Source organism: Colletotrichum fioriniae (genome assembly GCF_027942845.1).
Source record: "Colletotrichum fioriniae strain IMI 355084 chromosome Unknown scaffold_4, whole genome shotgun sequence".
Taxonomy (NCBI): Eukaryota; Fungi; Ascomycota; class Sordariomycetes; order Glomerellales; family Glomerellaceae; genus Colletotrichum; species Colletotrichum fioriniae.
Window position 1 is genome coordinate 846,841 of NW_027076840.1, and position 14,195 is coordinate 861,035.

The window sequence follows — 14,195 nt, forward strand, 5'->3', positions numbered from 1 at the left end:
TCGAGTACTAGCCTAATGTCATTACGTCTGGACTTGTTGACCGGCCAAACTTGAAGTCTTTGCCTCAACATGGCAACCGAGTTCCGTTCTGTGACCTAGGAGAAGCGAGACTCGGCAGATCCATGACAAGACCTTTCCAAGCATAATCACGTAAAGCATTCACTGAATCACCACTGACCGAGGTTTCAAAGACGTAAAATTTTATTCTTTATGACTAAATTCAATTTGCACCAAGACACCGAAATGTGAACCTATTGAAGTTTTCCCGTTCTATAAGCCCGATGCAAAGCCCTCCTTGAGGTATCAGGTACAGCCGAACCGGCCTGCAATCAGTCGTAAACTCCTCTGAAAGTTCCGAAGCGAATAACTCAAAACCATTTCACGGAGCTACTCAGCCCCTTCCTCAAGCCGAAAACTCCGACGGTTCTAAACTCATAAGACTGGGAAATAGAAGCTGCGCCATGCCGTCGTGTCTCCAGTCTCGTCCCCGTTTGATTGATAAAACGATCTTACACGCGATCTGGGATCGCAACTTTGCAGATGAAGCCCTAAAGGTAATCGACGCAACCAAAGAAACCGAAATGTCAAAGCCGAAGTCGTCTGATTGTGGTGAAAGTCAAGGAAACGGGGGCTGGCATGAAACTGGTGACGTGATCCTAACCATACTCTTTCCATGCACGACTTCTTTGATGTGGCTCAAAATTCGATCAGATATAAAACATAAACATCGCTGCTAGTTAGAATCGCTGCATCAGGACGACTTCTCCGCCGTAGCGAGAGACCTGTTGCATGATTCAGGGTCGCCATACTCAGGCAGACCAGTCAAAAAAGAACCGAAGCACACTTCAAGCGGAAGCAGTGCAGAGTTGGAGCCTTTGAATGATACTTCGGCTTCGGCCGTTGGTGGTAGCCATCTATGGGAGATCTTCCGACTTGAGACCTGAGTTCCCATAACCACTCAAGTTCCAGCCTTTGTACCGAACTGTAGATCCGCCTGCAGAAGGAGGCGGTTTGTGGGGAGGAAGCCCGTGATGCTTCATAGGCGGCGCTGGGAGAGAAGCAGGCGCAGCAGGGAGACTGCTAGGATGCTGGCGGGACTGAGATTGGGAGGTCTGCGACCCATTGTGCCCGTTGGTACCGTTTGGCTGATCTTCAGGCTTCATCAGGCCTTTCTCCCGCAGATATTGGATTGATTGAAGAACAGTAAGGTCCTCTTGGTCCTTGTCGTTCAAGATCAAGCGCTGCTGGATGGTGAGGTGGCCATTGTTCATCTCTCTCTCCTTCATGGCTGCCTCCCTAACAGCAGGATCATGTACGAAGCGGCACTTGCCCTTCTTGCCGCAAGTACCTCCCGTAGAGTAGTACTTGCAATGCTTTGAGATGTCTGCTTTCTTTGCAGGAGGGGGTGGAGGGGGGGCCGGCTGAACACGACTTGACGCGACTTCTGGCTCATCGTCTTCAGACTTGATGTCAATGGAGGGGCTGTCTCTCATCTCATCGCCCTCGTCTTGCTGTTCACGCTTGCGCTTGATAGACGATTCAACCTTTTCCAGCTGTCTCCTGAGCTTGCTGGCGAGATTCTCCTCCTTCTCCAGACTAGAATGAATCTTATTGCCACTTCCTTGCGTGGTCTCGACAGACTTCTTAGCCTTGACACGCGCAGCGGTGGGGAAGCGCCTCTTCCGCTCGGCAATGTATGAAGCGACATCAGTCACCCTGGGAAACGGTTAGATACGGCAAAATTAGACATGGCCATCTGACTCACTGCAGTGCATCTGCTCCAATTAACTTGCGAAGCGTCTCCTCTTCCATCTCATCGTCTTCCGACTCCGAGTCTTGGCCAGGTGTAAGACCAAGGGTGTTAGTCTTACGCTTCTTCTTCTTACCCGAGGCAGCATTGTCGTGCTTGTCGTGCTTGTCATGCTTATGGTGGAATCCTCCGTCTTGTCGGTTGTTATGATTGTGATTGTGATTGCTGTTGCCCTGCTGTCGATGACGACCCCTGTCGTTGCCGTGGAACGAGCCACGGCCACGTGGGTTGCCGCCACGGTGACCACCACGACCTCGACCGGCCTGTCCATCATGTTTGTAGTACGGCTCCTGTGGAGGAATTGCTGCGTGAGGTGCCGGGGGAGGGGCATGGTACGGATATTGAGGTGGAGCTTGGTATTGAACGGACTGCGTGCGCGGATCGGCATACGCCTGTCCATATCCACCATTCGCTTGGTGGTGAACTCCATCACCACCGTAGGCTACTGGAGCGGGCGTGGCCATATTAGGACCTCGGGAGCCGCCTCGATCGTTTCCATAGCCGCCGCGGCCGCGACCAGCGCCGTAGGGACCTTGGGCATGAGGGTCGTGTCCAGCCCACGGCTGGCCAGCGGTGTATGGTGCAGGAGCGGGATAAGGTTGACCATAGGATTGCTGCTGTGGTTGTTGCGGCTGCTGTGGCCCGTAGGCCGGTTGGTGAGGCGGCGGCTGAGGGTGTTGTGGGTGTTGAGGATGGGCGTAGACCTGGGGAGCGTAGTTTGGATGGTAGTTGGAAGTGGACAGAGGTGTAGGAGCGTGAGCGCCATGCTGGGCGGCGCCATGAGCGTGGTCTTGATGCCACTGCTGTTGAGGAGGGTAGGGATTATTGCCAGCAGGTTGTTGCTGCTGGGCGGGATAGCCTGGGCTATGTTGAGGGTATGGCTGCTGACGAGGATATTCGTACTGAGGTTGATGGGCCGGTGGGTACTCAGGGCGTCCGTTTGATGGATAACCAGCACGCCCGCCACGAGCAGCGTGAGCACCTCCGCCTCGTGAATGCTGTTGATAAGCGCCGCCGTGGTGCCCATATCCAGGATGGCTAGCCTGAGCAGCCGGAGGCGGAGGTGGTGGGGGACCGTAGTTGTAGCCCGACATGTTGGCCCGAGGACGACGACGCGTTCTTCCTATCTTCGCAGTCGAGTTGTCAAAAGGGCGTTCGGGGTTCTGGGAGAAAGGAGCTGTGAAAAGGTGCAGGAAACGCAATGTTCGATTGCAACGACCTTGACGATTTGTGCACTGATCTTTGTTTGGAAGGGTAGCAGGAATGGTTCAAAATTCGATCAACGTAGCAGAAAGCAGTGTTGCCCGTTCGAAAGTAGTGTATTCTATGCAGAGAGCGCCAGTTGGAGAAAAGAAGAAAGGCGGCCGACCTGTAATGATTGAGGTGATGAAGGAAGAGAAGCGAAAGGCTCGAGGATGGAAGAGACGGCTGGACGCAGTTTCCCTGACCTAACGCGAAGGTGAGGCAAGTGCGTGGAGCCCCTAGGACTTGAGCTTTCGGAGTCGCCCTGCAGTCATTTCGGGTCCCGCAATAACAGTTCCAGCGGGTTGCGACAGAGGTGACAGACCTTGAGCCACTAAAGCGTGGTGGGCCACAGGGATACACATGCACCTGCAACCGCTAAGGCTAAACTAAACGTAGAGGGCGGTAAGAGTCAATCTACTTCCCCAAGACCAATGCGCCCCGCGATTTTGCCGATTTTGCGATCTCACTGAGCGCCGGCACATTACATTGAACCACGACTCAAAAGACCCAAACACGACCCTTCAGAGGCGTTGAGGGGACGGACGATGATACCGGATCAATAATATACTTACCCGGGATCTTTCTGGCCTACAATTTGCCGTCTCGAAGACAAAGCGCTCAACATGTTCATCCTAGTAAGACTCGAAAGCTCACAAATTTCATCTGAGTGTGTCACTAACACAAATGACCCAATCAAGACCAAGATTGCGGATCTGGTCGAAATCGCACCAGAAGACTTCCGCAAGAAGAGCAAAGCCGCTATAGAAGACAACATCAATGCAAAGTACGCCAACAAGGTCATACAGAAGATCGGTCTTTGCATCTGCTTGTACGATCTGTTATGGACCTCTGAGGGCCTCATCGGTCATGGCACAGGCCTCGTCAACGTCAATGGTACGAACTCAGGTCTATCAGAATTTTTTTCCGGGGGTTCTCCGACTAACGATTGCGACAGTGGAATTCAGACTCATCGTCTTCAGGCCCTTCAAGGGCGAGGTTATGATTGGAAGAATCAGGAGTTCGACGCCGGCCGGCATCAACCTGAGAACCGACTTCTTTGACGACATTTTTATCCCCTTTGACGAGCTTCCCGAGGGTGCCGAGTTGTACGTGAAGCCAGGCCTATCTTGCCACCTTGATGCGTCACTAATACAACCTTAGCAATCACTCAGAGCAGCTATGGATCTGGAATATTGAGGATGACAGACTCTTCTACGATAATCACGAAATGGTCAGGTTCCAAGTCATCGATGAAGAGTGGCACGACCAGACGCCCGCAGGACCAAGCCAGGGCGAAGAGGCTGCTCCCCCAAAGCCGCCTTACAAGGTGAAGGGCACCATGGCCATGGAGGGTCTCGGCGTATGCCTCTGGTGGGACGGACAGGGCGGCGAATAGCCTTCAGATGGCTCCGGAGATCTCACAAGCGTTTTCATACATGGAAGGGCCCCGAAGTGTACGGTAGGGCGCGGATTTTGTGTATTGTTCTACAATTCTATGACTTGATACCCGCAAGCAGTCTTGATTCCACATCGTCCAAAACAGAGTAGTGGTCGACAACGGCAATGTTTTCAGCCTCACCCTTGAACTGTTTGTCAGGGTCTACACCAGGTCCAAACATCTGAGGGGCACCAGCGGCACCTCCCATCTGTCCCATTTGCTGGGCCATCTGGCTGGCAGCTTCGTATTGTCAGTACACTGAATGGGCAAGGCTGGGATAATTTCGAACTTACCGTTATCGCTTCCCAAGATGAAAACGAAGACGGACTGCAGACCAAAGATACACAGGAAGTACCAAGAGATACTGGACATCCAGCGGGGATCCATGTCTTTCGTTGCCACACCCGCCTGAAGCATGCTCTTGAACTTGATGGTGATAGGGAAGGGTAGTTTCACTTAAACAGTCAGCAGCCGCACAAATTCCTGATGTTGATCATGTAAAACATACTAATGACGTATCCGCTGAAGAAGGCGTTGATCCAGCTCATGATCAACGTGTTGGGAATAATCATGGCCATGTTATTCTTCATCATGCCCATCATTCCGTCCATCGCGCCAGGGTCGGTGAGCGGATTCGCGGGCGGCTGACCCTTCTGGTCAGGGTTCTTCAGGTACGCGCCGGACTCGTACGCCGCTACGAGCGCATCGCGGCGAGCCTCAAAGGACTTCTTGGACAGGACGTGGTGATTAGTGCGGACCGTGACGCCGTGCATCAGGCTGCGCTGCTCCTTGAGCGCGGGCTTGTCGAGCTTCTTGGGCGCGGTGGCGAGGAGAACCGTGGCGTAGTGTCGCAGGATGCCGGTCAAGACCATCACCACCGTGATCGGGAACAGGATCCAGTAACTGTCGGGTTTGTCAAATCAGCATACGCGGTTGCAACTGGGGATGGGGCAAGTCGGGATTTGCGTACAGGAGCTGGGGATCCCGATGGATCGTCTGCACCGGAACTTGGGTCATTGTGAGCTTGTATATGACGATTAGAGCCGGGCAATGGTGAATTAGGGACAGTAACGGCGCTCGTTGTCGCGATGCAGCCAGGTGGTTGAGGGCTCCGCCTGCATCAGTGCAATCTGGTGGAGTTGGATGTCCAATTCGAGTGGGAGCTCCCTCGGGCGCTTGTTTCGCCGGGCTTCCGAAAGACCACCTTCCACTTTCACCTTTGCCCACGGACGGGACTTCGCACAAGGGTCCAAGCTGTCCTAGCTCCGAAAGCCAGGCTGGAGGTTACAAGCCAAACTATCACAACTCCACGCCCGCCCGCCTCACGCATAGCTGTCAAGTCTACTCGAAAGAAGGATCCCGAGAATTAAAGTAGACAAAATGTCTTCCGAAAAAATTACGGTCCATAACCTGGCCGGTATGCACTTCCTTTTATCCTCTCTAGCCCTGCGCTAGGCCTAGCTGTTGCATCTCACTAACACAAGCTCCCTCTCCCCAGACCTGAAGAACACCTCGGACGATGCTCTTCCCAACTACCTCAACTCTCTCAAATTCACCCAATCCCACGCGCTCACCGACGTCCGCCTCGCGCTCGGCTACTCAGCATTTCTGATTGCGGGCGCATGTTTCCTCTGGGATTATAAGCTCGGCTTCGACAGCACAAAGTACTACACGGCCGCCGCCGTAGTTCTCTATTCGATCCTCAACGGCGCTCTTACGCTATGGATCTGGTTGAAGGAGGCAGGCACCGTGTATGAGGGCACATCACCCTCAGGCGAGAAGGTAAGGCGACTTTGCTTTCTTCGTACCCCCAACTAGCTACATCTGTTTCCGGGATAGAGACAAATTTGACTTACACGCTTGGGAAACAGGTCAACATCGCGACATCGACAAAGAAGAATGTGCCGACATACAACATGAAAATCACCCTGACCTCGAAGAATGGAGAAAAGAAAGTCATCAACCTCTCACAACCCTTCAACCAATGGTTCGACTCGCAAGGCCGCTTCGTCGCGGTCCCGTTCCAGGAGATCCTCGCTACCAACATCCCCGCCGTCGGCAAGCTCGATCCCAAGCGCGTTACGTCTGCCTCTCAGGGATACTCGACCGACGTCCTCGACGCGCTGTACGCGGAGAGCACGGCGACGGGGAGCGGCGCGGAGGCGACCAAGGGTGGCAGCAAGAGACGCAAGGCATAGACAGGGCCGGACCGGAGGTGATTTGGACTTGCTATTGCATGGGGCTTGCCAATAAACTTTTTTGTGTAAATTACGGATAATCGGAACCGTCAAAAGCATTGGGTCTGCGTGCATTCTAAACATTCTGCGTGAAAGTGCCACAATTGCACATCCGTGCCTTCGTGTTCATCGGCATTATTCGCTCCATCCCTCGGCCGGCTCATGTTTAGAAAGCATCTATGCGCAATCACCAAAGTGTCTCTGGTCAAATCATTGCAATGCCTTGTGTGATTCCTATCTCATTAAGCTGGATGCTGGTCGTCTAATACTGATGATCCTTTGGACCTCCAAACGCCTCGCCATGCCATCAACCCTCGCCATCATGCAAGTCCGCCAAATATCTCGTCTCCCACTCCCTGTTCCATCATGTGAGTCGCCGCCCCCCTATACCAACAATCCATCATTTTCGTGTCTCGACCAAAGCCAATTCAAACTGGACTGGGCCATGCCAGAAAGTGCATAGCCCGCCCACAGTGTTCAACTCATTCTTTCGAGACTACTTCAATTTCTGAAAACTCAATATACTTCAGTTGACCTCATCCCAAGCCTTGCGAGACTTGAGAGCAGCCTCTCTGACCATTCGTGACTCGTCACCAGAGGCCTGAGCCAGCAAGCGCTTGGCCTGCGACGCCGAATCGAGGAGATGGCGATGCTCAAAATTGGGCGGCAGTTGTCCAATGAGTCGGACGACCAGGGCCCGGCATTGCGCCTCCTGGAATCCGAAACGGTCGAAGGGCATGTAGTTCTCCGGCATCCAGGCATTGTCTTCGCCGGCTTGCGTCGTGTCTCTTCTAAAGATCGACAAGGAAGCATCGATGACGCTCTTGAGGAAGGGCTGCATGCGCCTAGGCGAGTTCTCCGTGACGGCCACCAAGACTTGGAGACCGGCTGCTACGTCTGCGCTAGCCGGCAGGTTGCGAATCGCGCAGAGAATGATTCGGATGAGATCCTCCGTGTCGTCCTCGTAGTGCGCGTACTTGATGTGCCTGACTGCTCTCAAGACTGCAATGCTATAATTGGCCGCAACAAGCATATCATCCTTGCTGTTCGAGCCGGCAGGCCAAGCCTTGGGCAGCATGGGCTTGACCAACTCGTAGTAGGCCCTCTGTACCCAGAGCTTCTTAAGCTGACCGTAAAACTGAGGCTTGGCAAAGTCCAGGTCGCTGAAGATGAAATCCATGCTGCGAGCAAGCATGTGGCCAATCTTCTTGTTGCCAGGACCTTGAGTGATAGCCGTGAGAACGTTCTTGAGAGCGTTACCAGTGTAGCGTCGGAGAACGCCGACTACAATGGCGTATACAGGCCTTGCCAGCGCTGCTCTGAGGTTGTTGGGGCTGTTTCCAGCCACCACATTCTCTTCGTGGTCGAGGTAGCCAGTGATTTGCTCCAGCTGGTCAGACAGTCTGTCTTCGCTGACGACGAAGTTCATCTGTAATTCCATAATCTGGACAATATCGTTCAAGTTCTCAACTTTGTATTTGTTGGCGATGACGGACAGAATGGCCGAAACGACATGGCGGCACTTTGGCGAGTCTGAGTGGTCTCTGGTGAGAAGGCCAGCAATCAAGATCTGGTGTGCGGTTCCTCTTTCAACCTAGAACGAAGTGTTAGCAAAGCTTCTATGGCTTCAATCCGACGCTCATCTTACCAAACGCTCGACTGTAGTTGGATGGAAAGCTTGAATAATGCCCAAGGAGAGGATGACAGTACGGCCGTGGCTGAAACCACTGATGGGGAACTGGGGAGGATCTCTCATGCTGTATGGAGCCTGCGGAAGACCCATGGTCCTCAGCATGGCCGCTCGCAGCTCACTATTGTTCCAGCTGTGGGTCTCATTGGGATTGGGATGGCGATACTGGTCGGTTCCACGGAAGAGTGTCACGACTTCTTCGTTCAGAAGCAGGTTGGTCTGCTGGTATTCGCTCATATGCTGAATGGTGAATACCGCAATATTCGAGAGACGGTGCAAGTAGGCATCCTCTTCATTCTTGTCTTCCGGGTCCTTCTTGCCAAAGTCGTCGCTCAAGGCAAGTGAAAGCTCGGAGTTGTCGGCATAACTGATGATCTTGGTAGCCCGTCTGTAGAGCTGTCGAGTGACGTACAGATTGATCAAGGCGAAGTCGCCTTGAAGATTGTCAACTTCATTGCTCTCGTCCATCACCTGCATTGAGACGATCTGGTCGTCAGGGAGACGTGGTAGATTAGGGAAACGGTTCGCCACGTAGCTAACCCAATTGTAGTTGAATCGCGTGTCGCTGAAGTTGTTTTTGACGGGCAGGCTGATGACTCCTTTGGCTCCTTCCTTGAACTGGATCATGGCCGAGAATATGTAAGTAGCAATGACCGACCAAATCTTCGGGTCAGCTTTGGCATCCTGCATCTTGTAGAGGTTGACCAGAAGCGCTTGCATGAGGTATGTGTAAAGTTCGAGCTTCTCAGAGCGAGGAGATTCGGAGCAAAACACGTAGGTCAGTCTTGCAAGGTTGTGCTTGAGAACATTGTGCATGCTATCCAAGTTTTTGGCTGAAGGTGCAGCGCTGTACGCGTCACAGACTCGGAAGCATATGTCGATGAGCTTCGGTTGCGCCGGCGGGTGTGCCATCGTAGCCTTCTGTAAAGCAATGGCAGCCTCGTCGGATATCTTGAGTTGGTTCCTGTCCTTCGCTGGTTCGTCAGGGGCTTGGAGCGCAAGAGTTGCTAGGTTGTCGCAAATTTCATTCAGTGTTTCTTCCGGGAGCATTGGCTGATTTGACTGTCCGGTTTGAGCTGCTCTCTGACAGACCATCAACCCCAGGCCTTTGGTTGCCTGTTGACCGATGGTGATATCTTCTGGTTGAGCAATATCTTGGAGAGCTTTTTGGAAAAGAGGCAGGTACGTCTGCTTGTAGATGGGGGCAAGGAGTGGCTCGGTGGATTTGAAGGCCTCAGCGTCCTCGACACTCAGCTCCACGTCTCCTCCAATTAGGGCTGACCGCAACTCGAGTAGAGAATTCAGCAGGATCAGGAGGTTCTTCGTGTGGTCAGGTGACTTTGTGTGGCGGAGATTCTCCTTGATATGAGTTACTGACGGGGAGATCATGAGTGCAAAGGCAGCTGGCTTTGCGCTGTGGATGGAGATCAAAAGCTTTCCTGAGGCTGCCGTGTAGATCGGGTTTGACAGGTCCTCCAAGCAGTCTCTCTGAACAGTCAGGGCAAAATCCCTGAGCTCATCCCCGGAAAGTCTTTTGGCGATCGTTCGGATGACTTCCAGGGTGGCATTGATGGTATCCTCGATCTCCCCATTGCGAACTTCATACTTGAGACTGTCCCAAATCTTGTTGGTAAATGGGGTAACCCCTTGCTGAACATGTTCATAGCTGCTCAGACATGCGGTCATGGTCTTGAGGATATCAACCTACAGCAGTGTTAACATATGCATAACATGGTTCAAGGAAGAACACAAACCTTGACGTTGACACTAACACTGTCCGGCTGGTCTAGCCTGCTAAGGAGGTATGGAATGGCCTTGTCAGCAACACGATGATGTGCCGAAAAGCAAGCCCTCAAGGCTAACTTTAGATCATCCGCAGTGATTCCCGAGGGATGCTGTGACGTCCTCAAAGATATGGGGAAGTATGCTGAAAAGATATTGAAAATCTCATCCACAACTTCTGGTGCAGGGGAGTAGTCTGAAAGAAAGACCTTCAGAATCTTGAACCAAGTCATCAAACACTTGGGGTCTCGCTCATTGCGACATAGTTGCAAAAGATCCGTGATGCAGCCCGAGGTTGTGCCGTGTTGGTACTGCAAGTCGCTTGCTACATCCGGGTTGGTGATAAGATGGTCTAGAAGTTCATATACTGTGGCACGGGTTTCTGCAACCTGGGACTTGAAATCATCGCCAAGGCTGCACACACTCTGAATAATGTCGTTTCCCTTTTGTGGCTGAAAAGTCTTCATACCGGCAGTTCGATCAAGAGCCTTGGCAGCAGGCATAATGCCAGCCTTGTGGTCGACCTTGAACATGCTTCCAAAGAAAGCCACCAGAAGATTGGCTGAAAATGTGGTGTTAGCAATGAGCCTTTGAGTACACAAGCCTCAGCCTTACTTACTTTGATCAGCTTTGAGGAAAGCAGGATCCAGATGCTCAAGAGTTCCTGCTAGGAAACTCAAAGCTAAAGAAGGAGCAATAGTCAGTCATCGTCTCTATTCAAACAGGGTATTTGCCCCTGTACCTTTGGATCGTGCAATGACATCACCATCGCCGTCATCCTGATCTTCATTTGCGCTGGGCATCCAGGGTCTAATAGATTCTACCCATCTTGCAACTGGATTGCTAGGTCTGGGTGCTGACTGGATCTCTGAGTTCATGTCAGCTGTTTGCATAGTTGGTGAAAGGGTGCGGGTGGCTCCATATGCATACCCGAAGCTGCCTCCTGTGTGATTGCTGTTTGTCTCTCAGTATCGTCACTGAGCACGAACTCGAGTGCGAGTTTCCGAAAATCGGCCATGATAGTCGTGAGTTGCGATGAAATGAAAAGCGTTTAACGGTAGTTGAGTTCGCCCAATGTACGTGGCTGTATCGAATTTCACTCTGAGCAATGCGAAGATGGTTGAAATGTCGAGCTGTAGTCGTCTAGGTGCAACCGGGAATGTGTTGTAGTAAGAAGTTGTGAGATACTCCGTCGTTCCTTCTCATGTGGTTCCAAAGCCAACCCCGCGCCTGCTCAAAATGCTTCCTAAAAGTGTGAAAGAGTGGCAAGGTGTTCTCCTTTCATGCAAATTGCTTGTCTAGATATCCAATGTCGTGAGGGTGGTGATCGCTCCAGGTCGGGAGAAACGGTGGTTTGGCGAATAGTCCGTTGGGTATTTGTCAGTTGCCGATTCTAGGCTTCATACCACCGAAAGCCGGTGATGAGTTGTGAGATAATTACTCAGTATTGCTGGGTTGTTGGTGGGGGATATCTCAATTGAGAAGGCGGTATACCTCTTATCGCTCTTATCGCGGCTGGAGGAACCAATTTCCGATAACAACACCTTATTCGGCTTAGCGTAGAGCCTGGGTCTATTCTTACTTATTCTCCAACTTAAGCTGTTTGCTGGCTCTGTTTATGGAATGGCTCAATTTGAGAAGATTTCTAGTCTTGGGATTATTCTTGAGCTATTTGGTTGCTGCGATCAGCTCTTTATCAATGCTTTCAGCTTGGGGAGGAATTGCGACAGATGGGAGCGGTGTTGCGCTAGTCCTAATTGGGTAAGAGGATATGGAGGGGTAACACAGACGGGACTGCGCAAGGGCCGCGGGGTCCTGTTCCAGCAAACGGAGGGAAAAAAAAAATTTAGATGTCGAAGTCGGAGCGTGCCCCTCCAAGAGACTCGGAGCCATTCAGCTTCACCTGATTAACCTTTTTTCACTTTCACTGCCCCAGTATCGCGTCAAAAGTCGTATCTCGAATCCTGATCGACTGCCACTCCAATAAACGCCGATATATTGGTCATTTCTTCCAGTAAGTTATCCCTCCTTCAATCCCGATATGTCTCTACAACGCGGCATCGCGGGGTCGGAGGTGGTGGGGCTTTTCCAAGTACTAATTCGGGGATAGAAGCCGACGGGCAACTCACTCAAACCACATATGTGAGTGACGGTCCTTATCAGCCAAGAATGAGAACTAGACTGACAATTCTGGGAAGCCGTGTATATCAAAACCGGAGATTCTCTTCCTTGGATAAAGATGGCCTCCAACGAAGCTGTGCCCAAGACCTGCAAGGTCATTCTGGCCGACACCATCGCCAAGCGTCTCCTGGCTGAGGTTCACGAGACTCTCGCCAAGGTGCAGGGCAACGGCGCCTCCAAGCCTACACTGGCGGCGTTCCTGGCAAACGACGATCCGGCTGCGTTGCAGTATGCTGAGTGGTCCAAGAAGACCTGCGTCGAAAAGTAGGCGAAAAACAAACCCTTTTTGTCGCTGTAAAGACAAGTCGTCTTTTGCGCGTGTGTGACAAGACGTACAAAAAACGAGCAAAAAATTGGATGCAAAAGGTAGCTGACTAGACGGTGTTCACCCCCCTTTCCAGCGGCTTCGACTTTGACCTGCGCCGTGTCGACAAGGAGCAGCTCGAGGAAAAGATCACCGAGGCCAACGAGGACGACAAGGTCGACGGCATCATCGTCTACTACCCCATCTTCCCCGGCAACCCGCTCCAGGACAAGTACATTCAGGAGACCGTCTCCCTGGCAAAGGACGTCGAGGGCCTCTGCCACCAGCACATCTTCAACATGTACCACAATGTCCGCTTCCTGGACCCGCCCCAGAACCTGAGAAAGTCCATCCTCCCCTGCACGCCCCTCGCCGTTGTCAAGATCCTCGAGCACCTCCAGATCTACAACCCCATCCTGGCCTACGGCAACCGCCTCTTTGGCAAGACAATCACCGTCATCAACAGGTCCGAGGTCAACGGCCGACCCCTGGCCGCCCTGCTCGCCAACGACGGCGCCACCGTCTACTCGGTCGACATCACGGGCGTCCAACTCTTCACCCGCGGCAAGGGCATCAAGCAGATCCGCCACCAGGTCGAGAACAAGGAGGGCTGGGGCCTGGAGCAGGTCCTGCCCCTCAGCGACGTCATCATAGGCGGCGTCCCCAGCGAGAAGTACAAGATCTCGACCGACCTCATTCGCGAGGGTGCCGTCTGCATCAACTTCTCTTCCCACCGCAACTTTGACGCGCCCACCGTCAAGGAGAAGGCGGCCATCTACGTCCCGTCAGTTGGCAAGGTCACTATTGCTTGCCTTTTGAGAAACTTGGTGGTAAGTGAACTAAACGAACATGACGAACTGGAAACCATATGCCTGACTCTTCACAGCGCCTCATCGCCAACCGTCCCACGACTAAGGACAACGGCAATGAAGATGCCTCCACTGCGCAGGCTAGAAGCGAGGCGTTCACTGAGGGCTAAATCAGCGTGCCGCATTGCCCACCGACGAGATGGGACACTGAAAGGCACAATGGGTTGCCGACTAAAAGTACTATGGACTGTTTATACGTGGTCAGCCATACGGGAGGGTCACTGGAATTTGCATTGAGGGCTGGCGAAAAGATACAGAAAAAGCATAGACTATTGGGTATATATCCGGGCATTTTAAGATCACAAGGTAGAAAAAAAAACAAGACACGTGCGTCTAACCGTGTCACAATTGAGGGAGTTGGAACATGTCATGTCGTTGTTTTGCTTCTCTTTGCATAACATGGTCAAGCCAGAGATGATACCATCATCATGTGGGTATTCATGCTGTTCGCGACAGTGCGGCTGTCGTCAGATGCATTGCTGGACGGGGTCTGAGACATAGAAAGGGACCGGGCCCAGACCCTCGGGATCATCATCTGGAGACATTCCAGCATCCCAAATACCTATGCGGAGCAGAAGCACCAAGCACGCCACAACAGGCCAAACGACGAATGCCTAGACCATCATGACCTTCTATTCA

General features: G+C 52.4%; 6 protein-coding genes across 6 annotated transcripts; 3 read left to right on the top strand and 3 right to left on the bottom strand.

Annotated features, from left to right (window-relative positions):
* Positions 1-914: 914 nt before the first annotated feature.
* N0V96_004075 (uncharacterized protein) lies at positions 915-2,837 on the bottom strand (the record flags this gene model as incomplete). The annotated part of the gene is made up of 3 exons (XM_065757013.1): positions 915-1,716; positions 1,766-2,073; positions 2,283-2,837. 3 exons carry the CDS (start codon positions 2,835-2,837, stop codon positions 915-917), a joined length of 1,665 nt encoding a protein of 554 aa, XP_065614226.1.
* Positions 2,838-3,678: 841 nt separating this feature from the next.
* rpc25 (DNA-directed RNA polymerase III complex subunit Rpc25) lies at positions 3,679-4,451 on the top strand (the record flags this gene model as incomplete). The annotated part of the gene is made up of 3 exons (XM_053188142.1): positions 3,679-3,949; positions 4,011-4,161; positions 4,217-4,451. The coding sequence occupies 3 exons, from the start codon at positions 3,679-3,681 to the stop codon at positions 4,449-4,451; spliced, it is 657 nt and encodes a 218-aa protein (XP_053054104.1).
* Positions 4,452-4,548: 97 nt separating this feature from the next.
* N0V96_004077 (uncharacterized protein) lies at positions 4,549-5,510 on the bottom strand (the record flags this gene model as incomplete). Its single annotated transcript, XM_053188143.1, has 4 exons — positions 4,549-4,733; positions 4,787-4,948; positions 5,002-5,396; positions 5,464-5,510. 4 exons carry the CDS (start codon positions 5,508-5,510, stop codon positions 4,549-4,551), a joined length of 789 nt encoding a protein of 262 aa, XP_053054105.1.
* A 363-nt stretch (positions 5,511-5,873) lies between these two features.
* On the top strand, positions 5,874-6,691 carry N0V96_004078 (uncharacterized protein; the record flags this gene model as incomplete). The annotated part of the gene is made up of 3 exons (XM_053188144.1): positions 5,874-5,910; positions 5,992-6,275; positions 6,365-6,691. The coding sequence occupies 3 exons, from the start codon at positions 5,874-5,876 to the stop codon at positions 6,689-6,691; spliced, it is 648 nt and encodes a 215-aa protein (XP_053054106.1).
* A 565-nt stretch (positions 6,692-7,256) lies between these two features.
* Positions 7,257-11,220, bottom strand: N0V96_004079 (uncharacterized protein; the record flags this gene model as incomplete). Its single annotated transcript, XM_065757014.1, has 6 exons — positions 7,257-8,324; positions 8,379-10,124; positions 10,175-10,764; positions 10,822-10,884; positions 10,945-11,070; positions 11,133-11,220. 6 exons carry the CDS (start codon positions 11,218-11,220, stop codon positions 7,257-7,259), a joined length of 3,681 nt encoding a protein of 1,226 aa, XP_065614227.1.
* A 1,221-nt stretch (positions 11,221-12,441) lies between these two features.
* On the top strand, positions 12,442-13,666 carry mtd1 (Methylenetetrahydrofolate dehydrogenase [NAD(+)]; the record flags this gene model as incomplete). Its single annotated transcript, XM_053188146.2, has 3 exons — positions 12,442-12,647; positions 12,785-13,517; positions 13,574-13,666. 3 exons carry the CDS (start codon positions 12,442-12,444, stop codon positions 13,664-13,666), a joined length of 1,032 nt encoding a protein of 343 aa, XP_053054108.1.
* Between the last annotated feature and the right edge of the window lie 529 nt (positions 13,667-14,195).